This window comes from Zeugodacus cucurbitae, chromosome 4, assembly GCF_028554725.1.
Source record: "Zeugodacus cucurbitae isolate PBARC_wt_2022May chromosome 4, idZeuCucr1.2, whole genome shotgun sequence".
Lineage (NCBI taxonomy): Eukaryota > Metazoa > Arthropoda > Insecta > Diptera > Tephritidae > Zeugodacus > Zeugodacus cucurbitae.
Window position 1 is genome coordinate 67449278 of NC_071669.1, and position 15048 is coordinate 67464325.

A 15048-nucleotide genomic window follows, 5' to 3' on the forward strand; every position below is an offset into this window, starting at 1 on the left:
ACACAGCGCACTTTCTTTTGGGGCTGACTTTTTCATTTGGAAATTTTGGTGTATTCAGTTTAAATCATCCCTTATTGCTGCGCACACTCAATGCGAGTGGAAAGCACCCAGTTGGGAAATGTGAATTGTTGATTTTGAACATTTTCTTTTTGAGACTCTATGTCAATCGGTAGAACACTGAAAATTTGGATAGATAAAGGTGCTGAAAATTGAACTTTAACTAACCAAGAATGCGAACTTTAACCAGCTGATTTAAACCAGGCTATCATTTATTTGGAAATAATTTATTGTGATTGCATTTTTACTCCAATTCCCTTGTTCAATGTTTGAATAGCAAAAGGATTACATTTGTCACCCTTTTTTATATCGCTCTCTATTTTCCTACAGGGTATATTTCACTCTCGTATACTTGTATTCAATTCGATCTCCTTTTCAGCGCTTTGTAATGTTTGCCACAGAGCACCTAATTGCCAAATGATTAAGCGATTTATGATTGTGTATACTTTGAAAAGCATGGCGTAAATAATAGCAATATTCTGTAGAATTATTCATCATCAATAATCTGGGTGACGCAATTAGATAATTTTAGTTGAGGAATAAATAAATTAGAGATTACTATTCTTCATGCGTTTAACTATCCCGAAAAAACAATTTTTCGAAACAAACTCATTTTCTATCATCAAGCAACACGAAAATTGTATGGAGCCTTTTCAAGTTAAATTATAGAGTGATCATTATAATTCCCAGCAAAAGGCGCTAAAAGTTAAAAATATATAGAAATGGCCGATAAATGACTTAAACGGTTAGGGTTAGTCAGAGACACGAAAAACGAGAATTTTCAGTAATTTTTTTTGCTATTAAATCGTGTTATTTTACATAGTTATATGGCATTATTATACAATGTTTTGACATAAAGTCACGAAAATTTCAAAAAAAAAATTATAATTTCTATAGTTAAAGCTGTCTGTGTTGACCCAGTTTCAAAAAAAGGTCCTTTCGGTGACAATCATAAGTCCTTGGAGATTCTTCTAATATCAATCGGATAAAAAAAAATTAGTTTTATAAAAAGATAATCCTGGGCCTGGTCCGAAGCTTTTTTTCCAAAATTAACAAAATGGCGGCCTCAAGAAATTTTTTTTTAATTTTCGGGAAAAAATCAACAGTTAATTGGTCTTAAAAAATCGAAATTTTTCAAAAAAAAATCCTTCGAATCAGGCTTGAATTTATTATGTATTCTAAAAGTTATCGAGTTACAGTTGTCACCAGTTCAAAAAACATAGTTTTGAGATAAACGCATTTAAAGTTTCACTCTAGCGTGTTGGAGTGCCTGAGCGATCTTTGTTATTTGTCGAATAACTTGAAAAGTAATTATCGGATCAACTTCAAATTTTCAGAGAATATTTTTAAGATTTTGCTCTTAACGAAAATGCAAAAAAAAAATATTTTTTTGACAATCCTGACTACCCCTAACCCCTTAAACAGTATGACTTCATACGAATATTTTTTAGTATCCCATTTGGCTTTTAACTAAAATGACTAGTGATGGAATAAAGTTTAAATTCAGTTTGTCTCTTGAAAATCTCTTCGAACACAGCTCCAAAGCGTAGTAATATGTTACATAAAAACAAAAAAAAAAATATTTTTATTATATCTCTATGCAAATTTCAGTCATCTATCTCCCCTAAAATTTAAAAGGCACCGAAAAAGGAACGCTCCTCAAATAACGCCCTTAATTTCTTTATCTTACAATATCACTTAGTACACTGCACCGTTATATAAAAAGGATATGCACAAAAAAAAATATGAAACCAAAGTGAAGCAATAACTTTCACAAACGTATATCAGAGAAGTAAATCTCTGAACAAAAGCAAGTTGCAATAATTTTCATGTTGCATGCTTAAGTGCATTTAAGTTTAATGCCAAAATGCAGTAACAGCAACAGCAACAAGACGAAATTTGCCTAGAGGCTAACGTCACTCGAAGGCAGGGACTAGGCAATCGCCGTAAGCACGTAGTCCAGAGCGGACCGGACCTGCTGTAACAAAGCGGTTCCGTGTAAAAAGGAAGCCATAATTAATCAAAAACAGCATTTTTGCCACCATCAGAACGAAAGCGCACGGCAGTCAAACCGGAGCTGAAAATGAGTTTTCACAATATTTTACTACGACTTTTCTTTTCTTTTTTCACTTTTTTTTACCTCTACCACATAGTCTTAACGACAGTACAACCTAAGTGTAGTTGAAAAGGGAAAAAAAGACGAAGAAATAGAAGTTTCGTGTAGCTAAAACTGTGGAGCGCATGTTTGTAGAGTCTCCAGCAACAAGGTACAACAAGGCAGTAAAGCACAAGCTGACACTTCGCAGTGAAGTAGCATGCCATGCTAGCGTGCAGGTCTTGAAGTAGTCACGACAACTTTAAGAAACAACACGAGCTTGCTGCTGGCGCACGAAAGAAAATTGAATGTGAATAACATAAAAGACGAAAGCGCAACATGACCACCCACTCAGACAGCCGTCCTTCCGTTCTGGCAAGTCAGTCTGTAGGTTCATCAAAATGGAGTTCAAATTTAAATGCACGCAAACACACGAATGTGCCACCATTACGAGGTGGCTAGAGACCAAGCGGGTCACTCACAGTCCAACCAAGCTCGTACATACATATACAGTTGTAACTGTAGTGGACACAATTTGGTTGTCGCGCCGGAAAATAGTGGGCGCGATAGGACATTTTTATGCTAATTCCGTTAGCTTTTGGGGGGGGAAAACGCACGTAGTGACTTTGCAGTTATGCGAGTTAAAATGGCGACTCGGTTGGAGAAAGTATGGATTTTTTGAACACAACCTGCTGCACGCCCTTAACTCACGTATAGGTTGGAGGAGGAGTTGTAGGTTTGGTAGAGGTTGGGTTGTTGTCGAGCCAAAAACATTTCGCAATTGTGGTTCACGGTTGTAAAGGTTATGCAAAATAAGGTCAACATATGCCAAGCAGTCAGCCAGGTTATTTCTTACCTATAAATATTGCTCGCTTTTTTGTTTGTTTATTGTATTTTTTTTCTACGTCTGTTAGTCACAAATAAAATATGTACAAGTGGTACATTTGAAATATACTTTTTTCTTGTATTTTTGTATTCTTAAATTTCATGTTTTTGTTAACTCTTTCGGCTAATGTGTCTCTTGGCTGCTTGTACATTTCACTATTGGTCAAAAGTACTGTTTGCTGCGCTTTCGTGCTGAAAATCCATAAATAAAGCAGGTTTCAAGATTTCATTTCAGTACCGAAATTCTTTAAAAAAGTTAATGGCGATTTAACGTGAGTTTTGTAAGTGATATTTTCAGTATTTTTAAGTAGAGTATAGCATGCACAAGTTTTGTTACATTTATTGTTTTGTTGGATATATTTTTGTTTTTACTCGCAACTGGTCTCCAATGTAAGAGGTTCTATTTTCAAAAAATAGAAGTTCAAAATTGTTAAGAATCTATGAACCGGTAAGTTTAAATTATCAATGTGCATTTAAATATGGATATTAGTCGTGTGGAAGAAGATACTCTTAGAAGAAAAACCACTAGACAATATAAAAATACTAATTTGCCATCAATTTCTACACTCAGCCTTTATAGATGAAGTTTCTTTTTATCGAACACATTCGAAATTTCTACGATTTATCAAAACGCAACGAACACAACGAATAAGATGGCTAGGACATATTACAAGAATAGATGATTCAAGAGCTCAAAATAAGCTATTGAACGCGAAAGCATACATCGGCAGAGCAAGAGGAAGGCTAAGATCAAGATGGAAGGACGAATTAAACGAAGATCTGAAGAAGCTCCGATTAGAAAACTGGAGAGAGTCCACAAAAGGCAGAGTAGCGTGGAGGCGTATTGTTCAGCAGACCAAAGCTCACAGAGAGCTGTAGAGCCAAATGATGATGATTCGAAATTTCGAACTATCGTAGTGTTCTGTGTCTTCAAAGTAACCTAAAAATTCTTAAAATATTAAAAATCTTTCTCCTCAAGTCATATACCACTTATATGATAATAAAATCCCATCATCTGTCATCTTATTATATTTTCAAACATTTTCTCCTTCTTTTAATTCTATTTACATAGCATAAGTAAACATTCAGGTGAATATCTTCAGCCATCACGAGGAAGTACTCGAGGAGTCCAGAAACAATATATTCAAAGTTTTAAATTTATGTAATATTATGCTTAAAACCAGTTCATTAGTAAGGAATAGTGTTGGAACTTGATACTTTTTATGAAATTATAAGTAAATATGGCGGAAAAATAGTCGGAGTATCGGAAACTTTTTCAGTTGGACGACCGCTGTAAGGGTTATTATGTTCGATATTTACAGATTTTTTCAAAAAATCAATACTCCATGATCCAAAGATAGTTTTACAGAATGATATGCCAATCGATAATATATAGAAATAAAAGTATATTTGCTTCAAAAATACAAAAATAATAGTGCCTAGGTTATATTTAGTGTATATTATATTTGCAAATTGAAGGAGAAAATTTTTATTACCTGAGAACCTTGTACTATTCGTAAAATTTTGTCTTATGCGCATATGAGACAATCGCAAGAGGAAATGATAGAGGAAATTTCAGATAGTTTTTCTTTTCTTAGTATATGATATCCGATAGTAACGTAATGAGACATATCTAAATTTGTTCTTAACCTAACGGGTTTCACTGTGCCCTCGTTTTCTCGAACAATTCGTTAAATATACTTGAACATCACAAATCTCTCACACCAAGATCTTTACATCCTTACACCTTTTGGAAACTTTCAAATTGAACTTAAAATCTTACTAAAACTTTGACTACCAATACAAACGCATAAAATCTAAACTGACCGTTAAACGGGTAAAAGTACATTCTATGCATCATTCGAAGGCGCACAAGATTAATGTGTCTATATTTAAGCCAGCCACGCCCACAAAACATTATATTTTTGAGCAACACACAGAAATGGCATACGTTATGAATTTTTAATGAACATGAAGCGAGCCACAACAACACTTTATTGCAATCCAAAAAAGAGTTGTAATTGATGACAGCGACAATGTGGAACCATGTAACCAAACTTAATAGTCCATTAAATGCCAACTAACACATAACCCTTTCATAGCATGCGTCAAACCCTTTCACACTGCCCGAAAAAAAAACAAAAACTTGTCTAGTTTCTCACCAAAGTCAACTGATAAATTACTAGATCACGTGCGCCAGATTTATCTACACAATAAAAAAAAATTCAAATAAATTGTACACAATAAAAATATGATAATTTTACAAGCGCCGGAGAAAAATAAAAATCATTATGACTTTACACAGTAATATATACGTACAAGTAACACAATTCGGGTCACACCCCTATGAAAATTTAGTCAGTCTATGAAGGGCGTAATTTGACAAAGCAGCTTGTCTGGTCAGCGCGCGCCACACACACATTCGTTGGATAGATGGTGATCCGCAAGGGTAACTCAAATAATTTGTAGTTGCGTTAAACTATAATTAATTCAAAGGTGTTTCGGGGGAACCCCCTTGAAGTCAGAGAGACAGATAGCGCACCGCCTGCCAAAGACAATGACTTTTGAGTGATAAAAATCACACACTCGGCTCGCTTACACCTTAACGGGATTTGCATTTGTATTAATAAATATTTTTGGAGAATTTCCTTCAGCTGCAAGCGTTTCAATTATCACATAAAGCACATATAAAGTCATACAAATGTGCATACATATGTTTATGCAAATGAACAGCATTGCACGAATTTCTCGTAATAGCATGTTGCAAGTGAATTTTAAGTAGCTTTTCTATTAACTTACTTATGCCTAGCAATATTTTCGAACCTGCGAAATGCGTGGGGGGGGATAAACTCACAACTGCATGCAGTCAAGTTGGCTCGATACTTTTACCGAAGTTGTGCACGTGCACACTTGACAGCCGCTTGACATTTAAGTTGTCACATTGGAGTGTGTTCGAGCTGTTGGCGTGCGTGCGCCAATTTAATCTCAACACCTGCATCTTTCTGCTTTTGTGATTTTAAAACCAATATGCGCCTACTCCACTAACTAAATATAGTCAGTGTTTACATATACCACTGTAATTTATATGTATAATATTACGTCACTTACCAGAGCTGGCTAGTCGACTGCTGGTTGGCCCAAACATTTGATATGGATCTGGAAAAAACAATTTAAATAAAATAAATATTGTAAGTATTTGATTTGCATATTTTATGTATGTAAAAAATATATTTATAGCGGCACTCGCATGTACATAAATATTACACACTTTGTAAGCGAGACCCTTTATTATTGCTAGTTTACATGCTGATGAAATGCAAACCTTCTGTGGTATTAAAAATAATATACAAAAAATTTATTCTAACAGAAATTAAACGGTAAAGATTACTATCAGGAAAAATACTCAAATAATTAAGTTTTTCAGTTCAATATTTTTTGAAAAATCCACCAATAATCCAGAAGTTTTTAGCTGGAGAGGGGATCTAGTATAATATCTGTTTACAAATCAGGGGCTATATGACTCAAAATCTCAATTCAGTACTTTAAGGGGTTATATATAGTTAGACGGCCGAAAAAAAGTGAATTTTCCAGAATTTTTTCTGAGAAAACTTTTTAATTTATTGATCCAAAAATGTATACACATATTATGGTATCTTTTAACTGTATTTTAAGACTTAGTACTAGTAAAAATATTTATTTGAAAAAGAGCTACAGCTGATCTCCAGGAGCTCCTCTCAAAAAAGAAATATCTCGGAAATGGATCATCTCAAATTAAAAAACCAAACAGATTTCGTTAAAATAATGTTAAATCTAGTAATTAATCGAAGGAATAAGCAAAATAAAATTTTTTGACAAAATGGCGGTTTCTCAAAAAAAAAAAAAAATCGATTCTTCACCAAAATTTCGGACTTAAATTGTTTATAAAATAAAAAATATTTATCGGAGAGAAAAAATCTTCGATTAATTACTAAAAAATATATTTAAGAAGGTCGTGTTAAAATTTGAGACTAATCGGTCTAGCCGTTTTCGAGTAATGTTGGTCACCGACTTTGAAAACACCATTTTGAGAAAAACGCGCTGCCGCTCGGACCTTGTACTTCCAAGCACTCTGAAACGCCTTTTCAAATTTGCTTGTAACTTTGAAAATATTCACCGGAACGATATGAAATTTTCTGTGTGTATTCTTAAATATATGTACATTAAGAAAATGAAATAAAAAAAAACGATTTTTTGAACATTCTAACTGTATATAACCCCTTAAAAAGTAAAAAAAAGTATCTTCCTCTCAGATCATTTCGTTTTACGTTCAATACAATCTTATATAGATAGATTTTATCGATTAAAACGTCTCATTTCAACCTAATTAGAATATTTTTTTCCATAATATGCTTTCAGCCTATATACATATTTTTTTTTTTTTGATTCAATGAACCTTAATTTTCAGAATTCGATTCTAGTTCATCTGGACAACAATATTGAACGAATATACCTTCTCTCATTTGGTTTTATTTGATAATATGGATCAATAAGATTTAGAAGGAAAATTTGTATGGCGAAAAAAACTTTGAAATTGATTCAACTCGGATTGAACTCAGGTCCTAGATTTCCGTGGTGTGAAATACTAGCTTTATATATGATTGATCCATTAACATTTATATAGTTAATAATTCTTATATATGGAAACTTCTGGTCTCTTTTCATGAAGTCTCACTTCGATTGAAGTCAAGTATTAAAAAAAATATATATATTTTTCTCTCTACAAATACCCGTTTCTCATTAAAAACTGACGAATTCTTATAATATTTTAACGGAATACAAAAATCTACATTACTTAGTGCCATTCCGGTACGGACTGTAAGCGTTTCCGATTTATTTATATTAAAAACACAAATGGCACGTGTGTAAGTGTGGACTCAAGGACTGCTGGTCACAAAATATGCAGGCATTTCCATCTTAGTAATTTTTATATATGCCATGCAGCACTCGACACTTGCCTAAATGCAACTCGAAAACACATTTACCGAAGTGCGCCGAAACTTGAGTGTTGTTGTTTTCTAAGCGCACACGAGATGCTTGAAAGTTTTTAGCCCAACATTATGACTAAATGAATTTGCAAATACATATGTATGTGTGTATGAATTATGCACGCAACTGCAACAACATACTGAAATGCTGAAATACAGTATTTATATTTTTCATATCCTGCCACAACCACTTGTAAGCACTCAAGCGGCATATATGCACTAAAATTTGCGCGCAGCGACTTGATTAAGCGGCATTACCGACGAGGCTTCAGCGCTGGTATTGTTGCAATTTGTGAATATGTATATGTATACAGATATGAATGTGTGTGTAAGGGCTCAGCGGAAAGCAATTGCATTTGCAAAAATAAACGCAATAATGAGCGCTCGCCGTTCGCTAATGGCTTGCACAATAGCTGCAGGAAGGTTACATTTCCTTAAAATGCGTTTGAGTTTTTTCTCGCATTTATTATTATTTAACAATTACTGGTCTGCGAGTCAGCAGGCGCTGGAAGAAGAGATTTTGTATTTTTTTTACTGGTATATTCAGTTTTTGTATGTATGAAGCCTGTCAATCTCGCTTCCTGTCTGAGTCACAATACATTTCTGACTGTCTTTTTATGCGCTTGACTACCGATAACAAACAAATATAGTTTTATATATGCTGCTTATAAGCACACCTCACTGAGTTCTTATGCATTTCTGTGAGAACAAAAAAAAACACATTTCTCCATTGAAATCTTAACAAAAGTCACTTTCGGCTTTTAGTATTTTTAGCTTATATACCAACTTCTGACGCGTGCCTCGCATTGCCAGCCATGGCACGCGTATGTCTTCATGACATTTCGACACATTTCACGCATGTAACTGTATTTTTTTTCGCATTCATATTGGCCGCATAAAAATCAAAATGCATTGAATGTCAATTTTGACAAGCGAGATACCGCAAATGAACACTAACTCAAATGCTAAGCCTTCTTTCCACTACACTTCATTGCACTTATGGTACATGCGCGCATTCATTGAATACCTCCTCTCCCCCACCCTTCTCTAACTAATCTGTCTTTCACATCAGCCGTCATAAGCTTTTACTTCAGCTGAGCCACAGCTTCAACTCTAATTGAGAACGTTTTATGGCATTTCCAATTGTTGCATTTCGACCGCTTTTAGGTGTTTTATTTGTCTTCACATTTTACTCGCGCTCTCTCTGCAATTCATAACATTTTATTTGTCTTTCGAGTGTTTGTGAAGTGGCGAATTTCGGTTTGATTTGCTGCTGCCTGTATATTTATATCCATATACGACTGTGGCAACCTCAATACGCGAGCCAGTCAGTCAGTCAGCCTTCAAAGCACTCACAAATGCGAAGTTGCCACGCTTTTGTTTTCGTTTTTTTTTGTTTTTGTATTTTACTCCTCGAGTATTTGGGCACACTTTAAAGTGGAGTGTTTTACCTTGCGCACAATTGCACACATTCATTTGCCACAATAGTAGTTACTTGATGATTGCGTTGGCCTAAGTGTTGTTGTCGTCCTGTCGTGTTTTTTTTTAGTTACTTCTCTGTGTCAATGTCGCTTTGATTTCGCATTGTTTTGTGGCAATATTGGCACACACACACAGGCAACACTCGTTGCAAATGGATTTCATTCGTTTTTGTAGCGCTTTTAAAGCATTTTATTTCTTGCTGTTTTCTGTTTTTTGTTACTTTTTAAAGTTTTTCTCCCAAGTGCCACTCAATGGAATTCGCATACAGCAGTGTGTCATAAAATTTTTATATCTTTCGCTATTCTTTAAGGGTAGTTAAATATACGAAATCACTTTGATTTTCATATTTTTTGAGCGTAAAGTGCGATGTAAACATAAAATAATATATCTTTAACTTACCAGGCTGTCTGAGATGTGAATGCGGATCAAGCGATGACTTGCCGACGCTCACGCCTACGCTGCTCAGCGCATTGGAGCTGTAGCCTAGAAGAGAAAAAAATATAAAAATATATTTTTTATACTGTTATGTTATAATTACATATAATTTTATAATCTACCATAAATAACATAAAACGCCAAGAAGAACAAATTCAACTTAGAAAAACCTTTAAAAGATGATTATTTTAATTTTAAAGTCCCTTTATTCCCCTCAAAACAAAATATTCACAACTTCTATGCTCTTCGGAAGTCTTCGGAGTTCTTTTTTAAGTCCCTAACATTTTCCAACGATCTTTATACCCACAATAGTTCAATATGAAACATTTATGACGACTTTAACTCAGCCAATAAATCACGGCATATGGTATATATGAAATTGTGTGTGCAGTTCTATAGACAAATGATTGTTTATGCAATAATATGGTAACTATCTTTTCGATTTCATTCATCATGTTCGCCGAAATCAGTGCTAACAAGAAGCTTGAGCCCAGTCTGGCAGAAGCTGGACAGTGAAGGAGAAAGCGTCTTTATTCATGAAACTGTAGAATGTTTGCCTTACGGCACGTAAGGCCATTGGACAGTGTCCAGTAACGACTGCTACCTGAGCCTTGCTAAGAGCACGTAGTAAAAAGAACGATCCGCACTAGGCCCAACTGATCTCGTAATCTTTCAGGTGCGATCCGTTTACCGCCGCCTACCGAGCTCATGTTATACAGATCTAGCGTCAAAACATAGTAGTACAGTGGGCACCAGCTCGTTCCCTGTATGATGAGAGGTCTTACGTGCAAGCTCTTCAGCTGTGCACTTCCCAGCTATTCCGCTGTGACTCAACATCCAAACGAGTCTCATGCTAAAGTAGCCCGATGTTGTTGATAGTGAGATCAGGCACCCATTGGAGTGCATAATCAGCACCTAACTTCAATGCAGTTCGTACTCGGAATTGAGTGAGCCGAAACCTGAAGAACCTGTTGGAAATCCCATATTTTCCATTCCCTTAAAAACCTTCGATCGAGTTTTTGTTGGTGCTTTGTTGTAGAATACTGGATTCAATAGATCCAGATTGTTTCTGGTAAGACTTTCTTCATCTTTATTATGTTAACTACACTATAACTTGTTTCTTTCAAGGAGCATTACCCTATATACCTAGCCATGTGGTATAATAATGGTTTTGTCAAAAAAAGGCATACAGATGGGTCTTAAGAACTTTAACTCAATTTTTTTTAAGCATTCATTTAAGCAACTCGCAAGATAACAAAACAGAAAATCTTATAGTATGTAAACAAATCTATTCAAAATGGTATCATCCAATTTAATAAAATTTCGATCTTCATTAAACCATAATAAGAATACCACCACACCCTGAACTCAAAATTACATTACCAATTTACGCCACCCTTTCCATGCGTATGTATGTCTCATGCAGAGAACACTTCAAAGTGCCATAAAATCAGCAAATTATGAGTGACAGCTTAAGAAGCCACCTCAGGGCTAATATCTTATCAACCACAAGCCGATCTATGAACATGAAAACACTATGGTATATGGTTTACAATCTGTGCATCAAATACCCTTTTTTCAGCACATTGCACAAACACCAAATCACACTCAAAATAACAAATAACAAATAACAAACAACAAAAACAAAACCGAAATCCAAATCAAAATCAAAGGTTGTTTTTGGCATGAGGAACTTTTAATAGATTGTGATTACAAAGCGATGAAACAATGCCGCAAGCGATTCAATTTAAAATTGTTCCAGGACGCAACAGTGCGAAAGAAAAACGTGCAACAACACAAAGCGGCCAGCTGAAGAACAATGAACATTGTTGTTGTTGTGTTGCCAAAAAAGCGAAGAACAACGAGTCAACAACAACAACAACAACAACTAAAGTGACAAAAGTAGGCGCTATAGAAATTACACCCACAGGCGATGGCGCACAACTGTGACACCGCCAGCAGCAACAGCAACAGCAAAAACAACAAGCTCGTGTTTTTTGTTTTGTTTCACTATTTTTGTTGTCACTTTGCGAGAACACGCGTACAACAACAACAATAGCAACGTATGAACGAAAAGCGCAATCACAGCCAACTTTATGCAACAACAACAACAATGTGGTGTTACGAATTGGTGTGATGTGGTGTGACAGTGATGTCGCTGATGATGTCCTTTGTGATGCCACTCAAGCGACAAGCGCGCACAATACAAAGCGGGTGGTAGTGGCTGTGTGGCATGAAGGCAGTGCGTGGCATAGTGTTAAAGCCCAACTTTTCGGTTTTTCGTATTCCATTGAATTTATACTCTGTATTGTGTGTCGCAGGCAACGAAGCTGAAACTCTACAGGACATGCTGTGATTGTGTACAAACTTTTTCACTTACGTAGTGTTGGGCGAGAATGACATTTTGTATGAAATGCTTCGCAACAATTTATTTAATAATAAAGATTTTCATTAAATATGAAGAATTATTGCAGTTTTTTTAATAATAAAAAATCTTTTTTTTTTTAAACAATCCTACAATATTCACGTTTTAATGAAGTACAAAGAAATGTGAACCCAAGCACCATATAAAATCAAAGCGTATCAGCCATATTTGCCTGAATCTACATCCAATTCCGTTATTTAGACACCATGCTTCCATTAAAAATGTCAAAAGTTATACTTATTTTATTGGCAGTCTATATAACCTATATCACAAAGAACGATCTCAAAACCATAATACTGATTTGGCTGTTATTGTATTGTTCTGCTGAATGTTGGACTGAATTCCTGGTACAACAGTATGTGTGTTTTAATGTTACATAAGAAATATGACATGAAGCAATTGCTAAACTGCAATCAAATGATAGGAGAGCTTTAAGAGAACCATTGAGATGACAAAAGTATACTAAAATGTTTGCTATTCTGTGCTGAGAACTGATCTTGTACCGAATAACCTTTACTGTTAAAAGATAAGATTTTATACAACAACAATCTTGAACATATTTCCCCCATCCAATAGAAGGGTTGTTACAGTGTAAAGCTGATTAGAAAATATATCATTTATAACCGACAGACCAAGAACTTCAAATGATTTTAGAAACATAGACTTGACACCCTCTAATGTGTAGTTATCGCAGTTACAACAATAATTTAGAGCATATTTTAACTTCCAAAAATCGGTTGCAGTTTAAAGCTGATAATTAAAATAGGTCTACCTAAACCTGAGAGAATCAGAACTTCAAACGATTTTGGAAGCGTAGACTTTATAAGAGGTAAGAGATCCATATTAGAGGTAAGAGGTCCATACTAAAGGGTGATTTTTTAAGAGCTTGATAACTTTTTTTAAAAAAAAAACGCATAAAATTTGCAAAATCTCATCGGTTCTTTATTTGAAACGTTAGATTGGTTCATGACATTTACTTTTTGAAGATAATTTCATTTAAATGTTGACCGCGGCTGCGTCTTAGGTGGTCCATTCGGAAAGTCCAATTTTGAGCAACTTTTTCGAGCATTTCGGCCGGAATAGCCCGAATTTCTTCGGAAATGTTGTCTTCCAAAGCTGGAATAGTTGCTGGCTTATTTCTGTAGACTTTAGACTTGACGTAGCCCCACAAAAAATAGTCTAAAGGCGTTAAATCGCATGATCTTGGTGGCCAACTTACGGGTCCATTTCTTGAGATGAATTGTTCTCCGAAGTTTTCCCTCAAAATGGCCATAGAATCGCGAGCTGTGTGGCATGTAGCGCCATCTTGTTGAAACCACATGTCAACCAAGTTCAGTTCTTCCATTTTTGGCAACAAAAAGTTTGTTAGCATCGAACGATAGCGATCGCCATTCACCGTAACGTTGCGTCCAACAGCATCTTTGAAAAAATACGGTCCAATGATTCCACCAGCGTACAAACCACACCAAACAGTGCATTTTTCGGGATGCATGGGCAGTTCTTGAACGGCTTCTGGTTGCTCTTCACCCCAAATGCGGCAATTTTGCTTATTTACGTAGCCATTCAACCAGAAATGAGCCTCATCGCTGAACAAAATTTGTCGATAAAAAAGCGGATTTCACATTTCGAACCGAACACTGATTTTGGTAATAAAATTCAATGATTTGCAAGCGTTGCTCGTTAGTAAGTCTATTCATGATGAAATGTCAAAGCATACTGAGCATCTTTCTCTTTGACACCATGTCTGAAATCCCACGTGATCTGTCAAATACTAATGCATGAAAATCCTAACCTCAAAAAAATCACCCGTTAGTTAAAGGACCATGCTTTTACCAATATCTACTTGCAACAGTATTGAAATAGTTTTATTCAGTGATTGTGGCCTCAGTAACATGTGGGATATCATGTCAAGAACTCTTTGTGTAAAAGTAAAGTTCAACATATCATGTCTTAAGGAATAAAAAGCCTACAGACGATGAAATTGACAACTTTAATCAAATTTGTACTACTTATTTAAACATCATTTGAGAAGTAGAAATACTTTTTGTGCTCTCTGAGTTCCATACCCAAAATACAAATTAGAAACGAAAAATAATAGAAGAGAATATTTTCATCATGAATATGGTCTCCAGATTAATTTTAGAACATTTGCATTTATTTAATACAAACCCTTGAACTGATTAGCCAACTCATATAAGTATACATTAAACTACCCGCCTCCTATTCGCCATTAAAAGTCAATCAACATACCAAGAACTAACCTCACACCACACCTAAATAAATACCATTTAATACGCAATCATCTTTTTACACCATTATCTTCAAAAAAACATGACACAAAGCCAAATAAGCCCATTTTTACATGCAAAACCCATGTTTCTGGTTATGATTACGGCTGCCTTCAACCAGTCATTCATATGTGCGTGAGTACAAGCCCATTTGTATGAAAATATTATTTGTTGTTATTGATTGTCGATTTGTTTAAATTGTACGCTTGAGTGAGCTTATTGTAGAAAATCGTCGAATAAAGTCGAACAAAATGCACAACTACAACTACAACCACATATGTTTCTTTGAAGGGGTAGAAGAGCACAAACATTTAGGCGTATTAATATTTAAAAGGTTTTACTACCCTCTAGGAAAAT

General features: G+C 35.1%; 1 protein-coding gene across 1 annotated transcript in view; it reads right to left on the reverse strand.

Moving 5' to 3' along the window:
- LOC105214240 (DNA-binding protein D-ETS-3) overlaps positions 1 to 15048 on the reverse strand; it is a 37410-nt gene that overhangs the window by 18668 nt on the left and 3694 nt on the right. The window contains exons 3-4 of the mRNA XM_011187556.3: positions 9943 to 10026; positions 6146 to 6193 (exon numbers count right to left, since the gene is read on the reverse strand). Of these exons, the coding sequence (XP_011185858.1) occupies positions 6146 to 6193; positions 9943 to 10026 (132 nt within the window). The remainder of the gene's footprint in view (positions 1 to 6145; positions 6194 to 9942; positions 10027 to 15048) is intronic.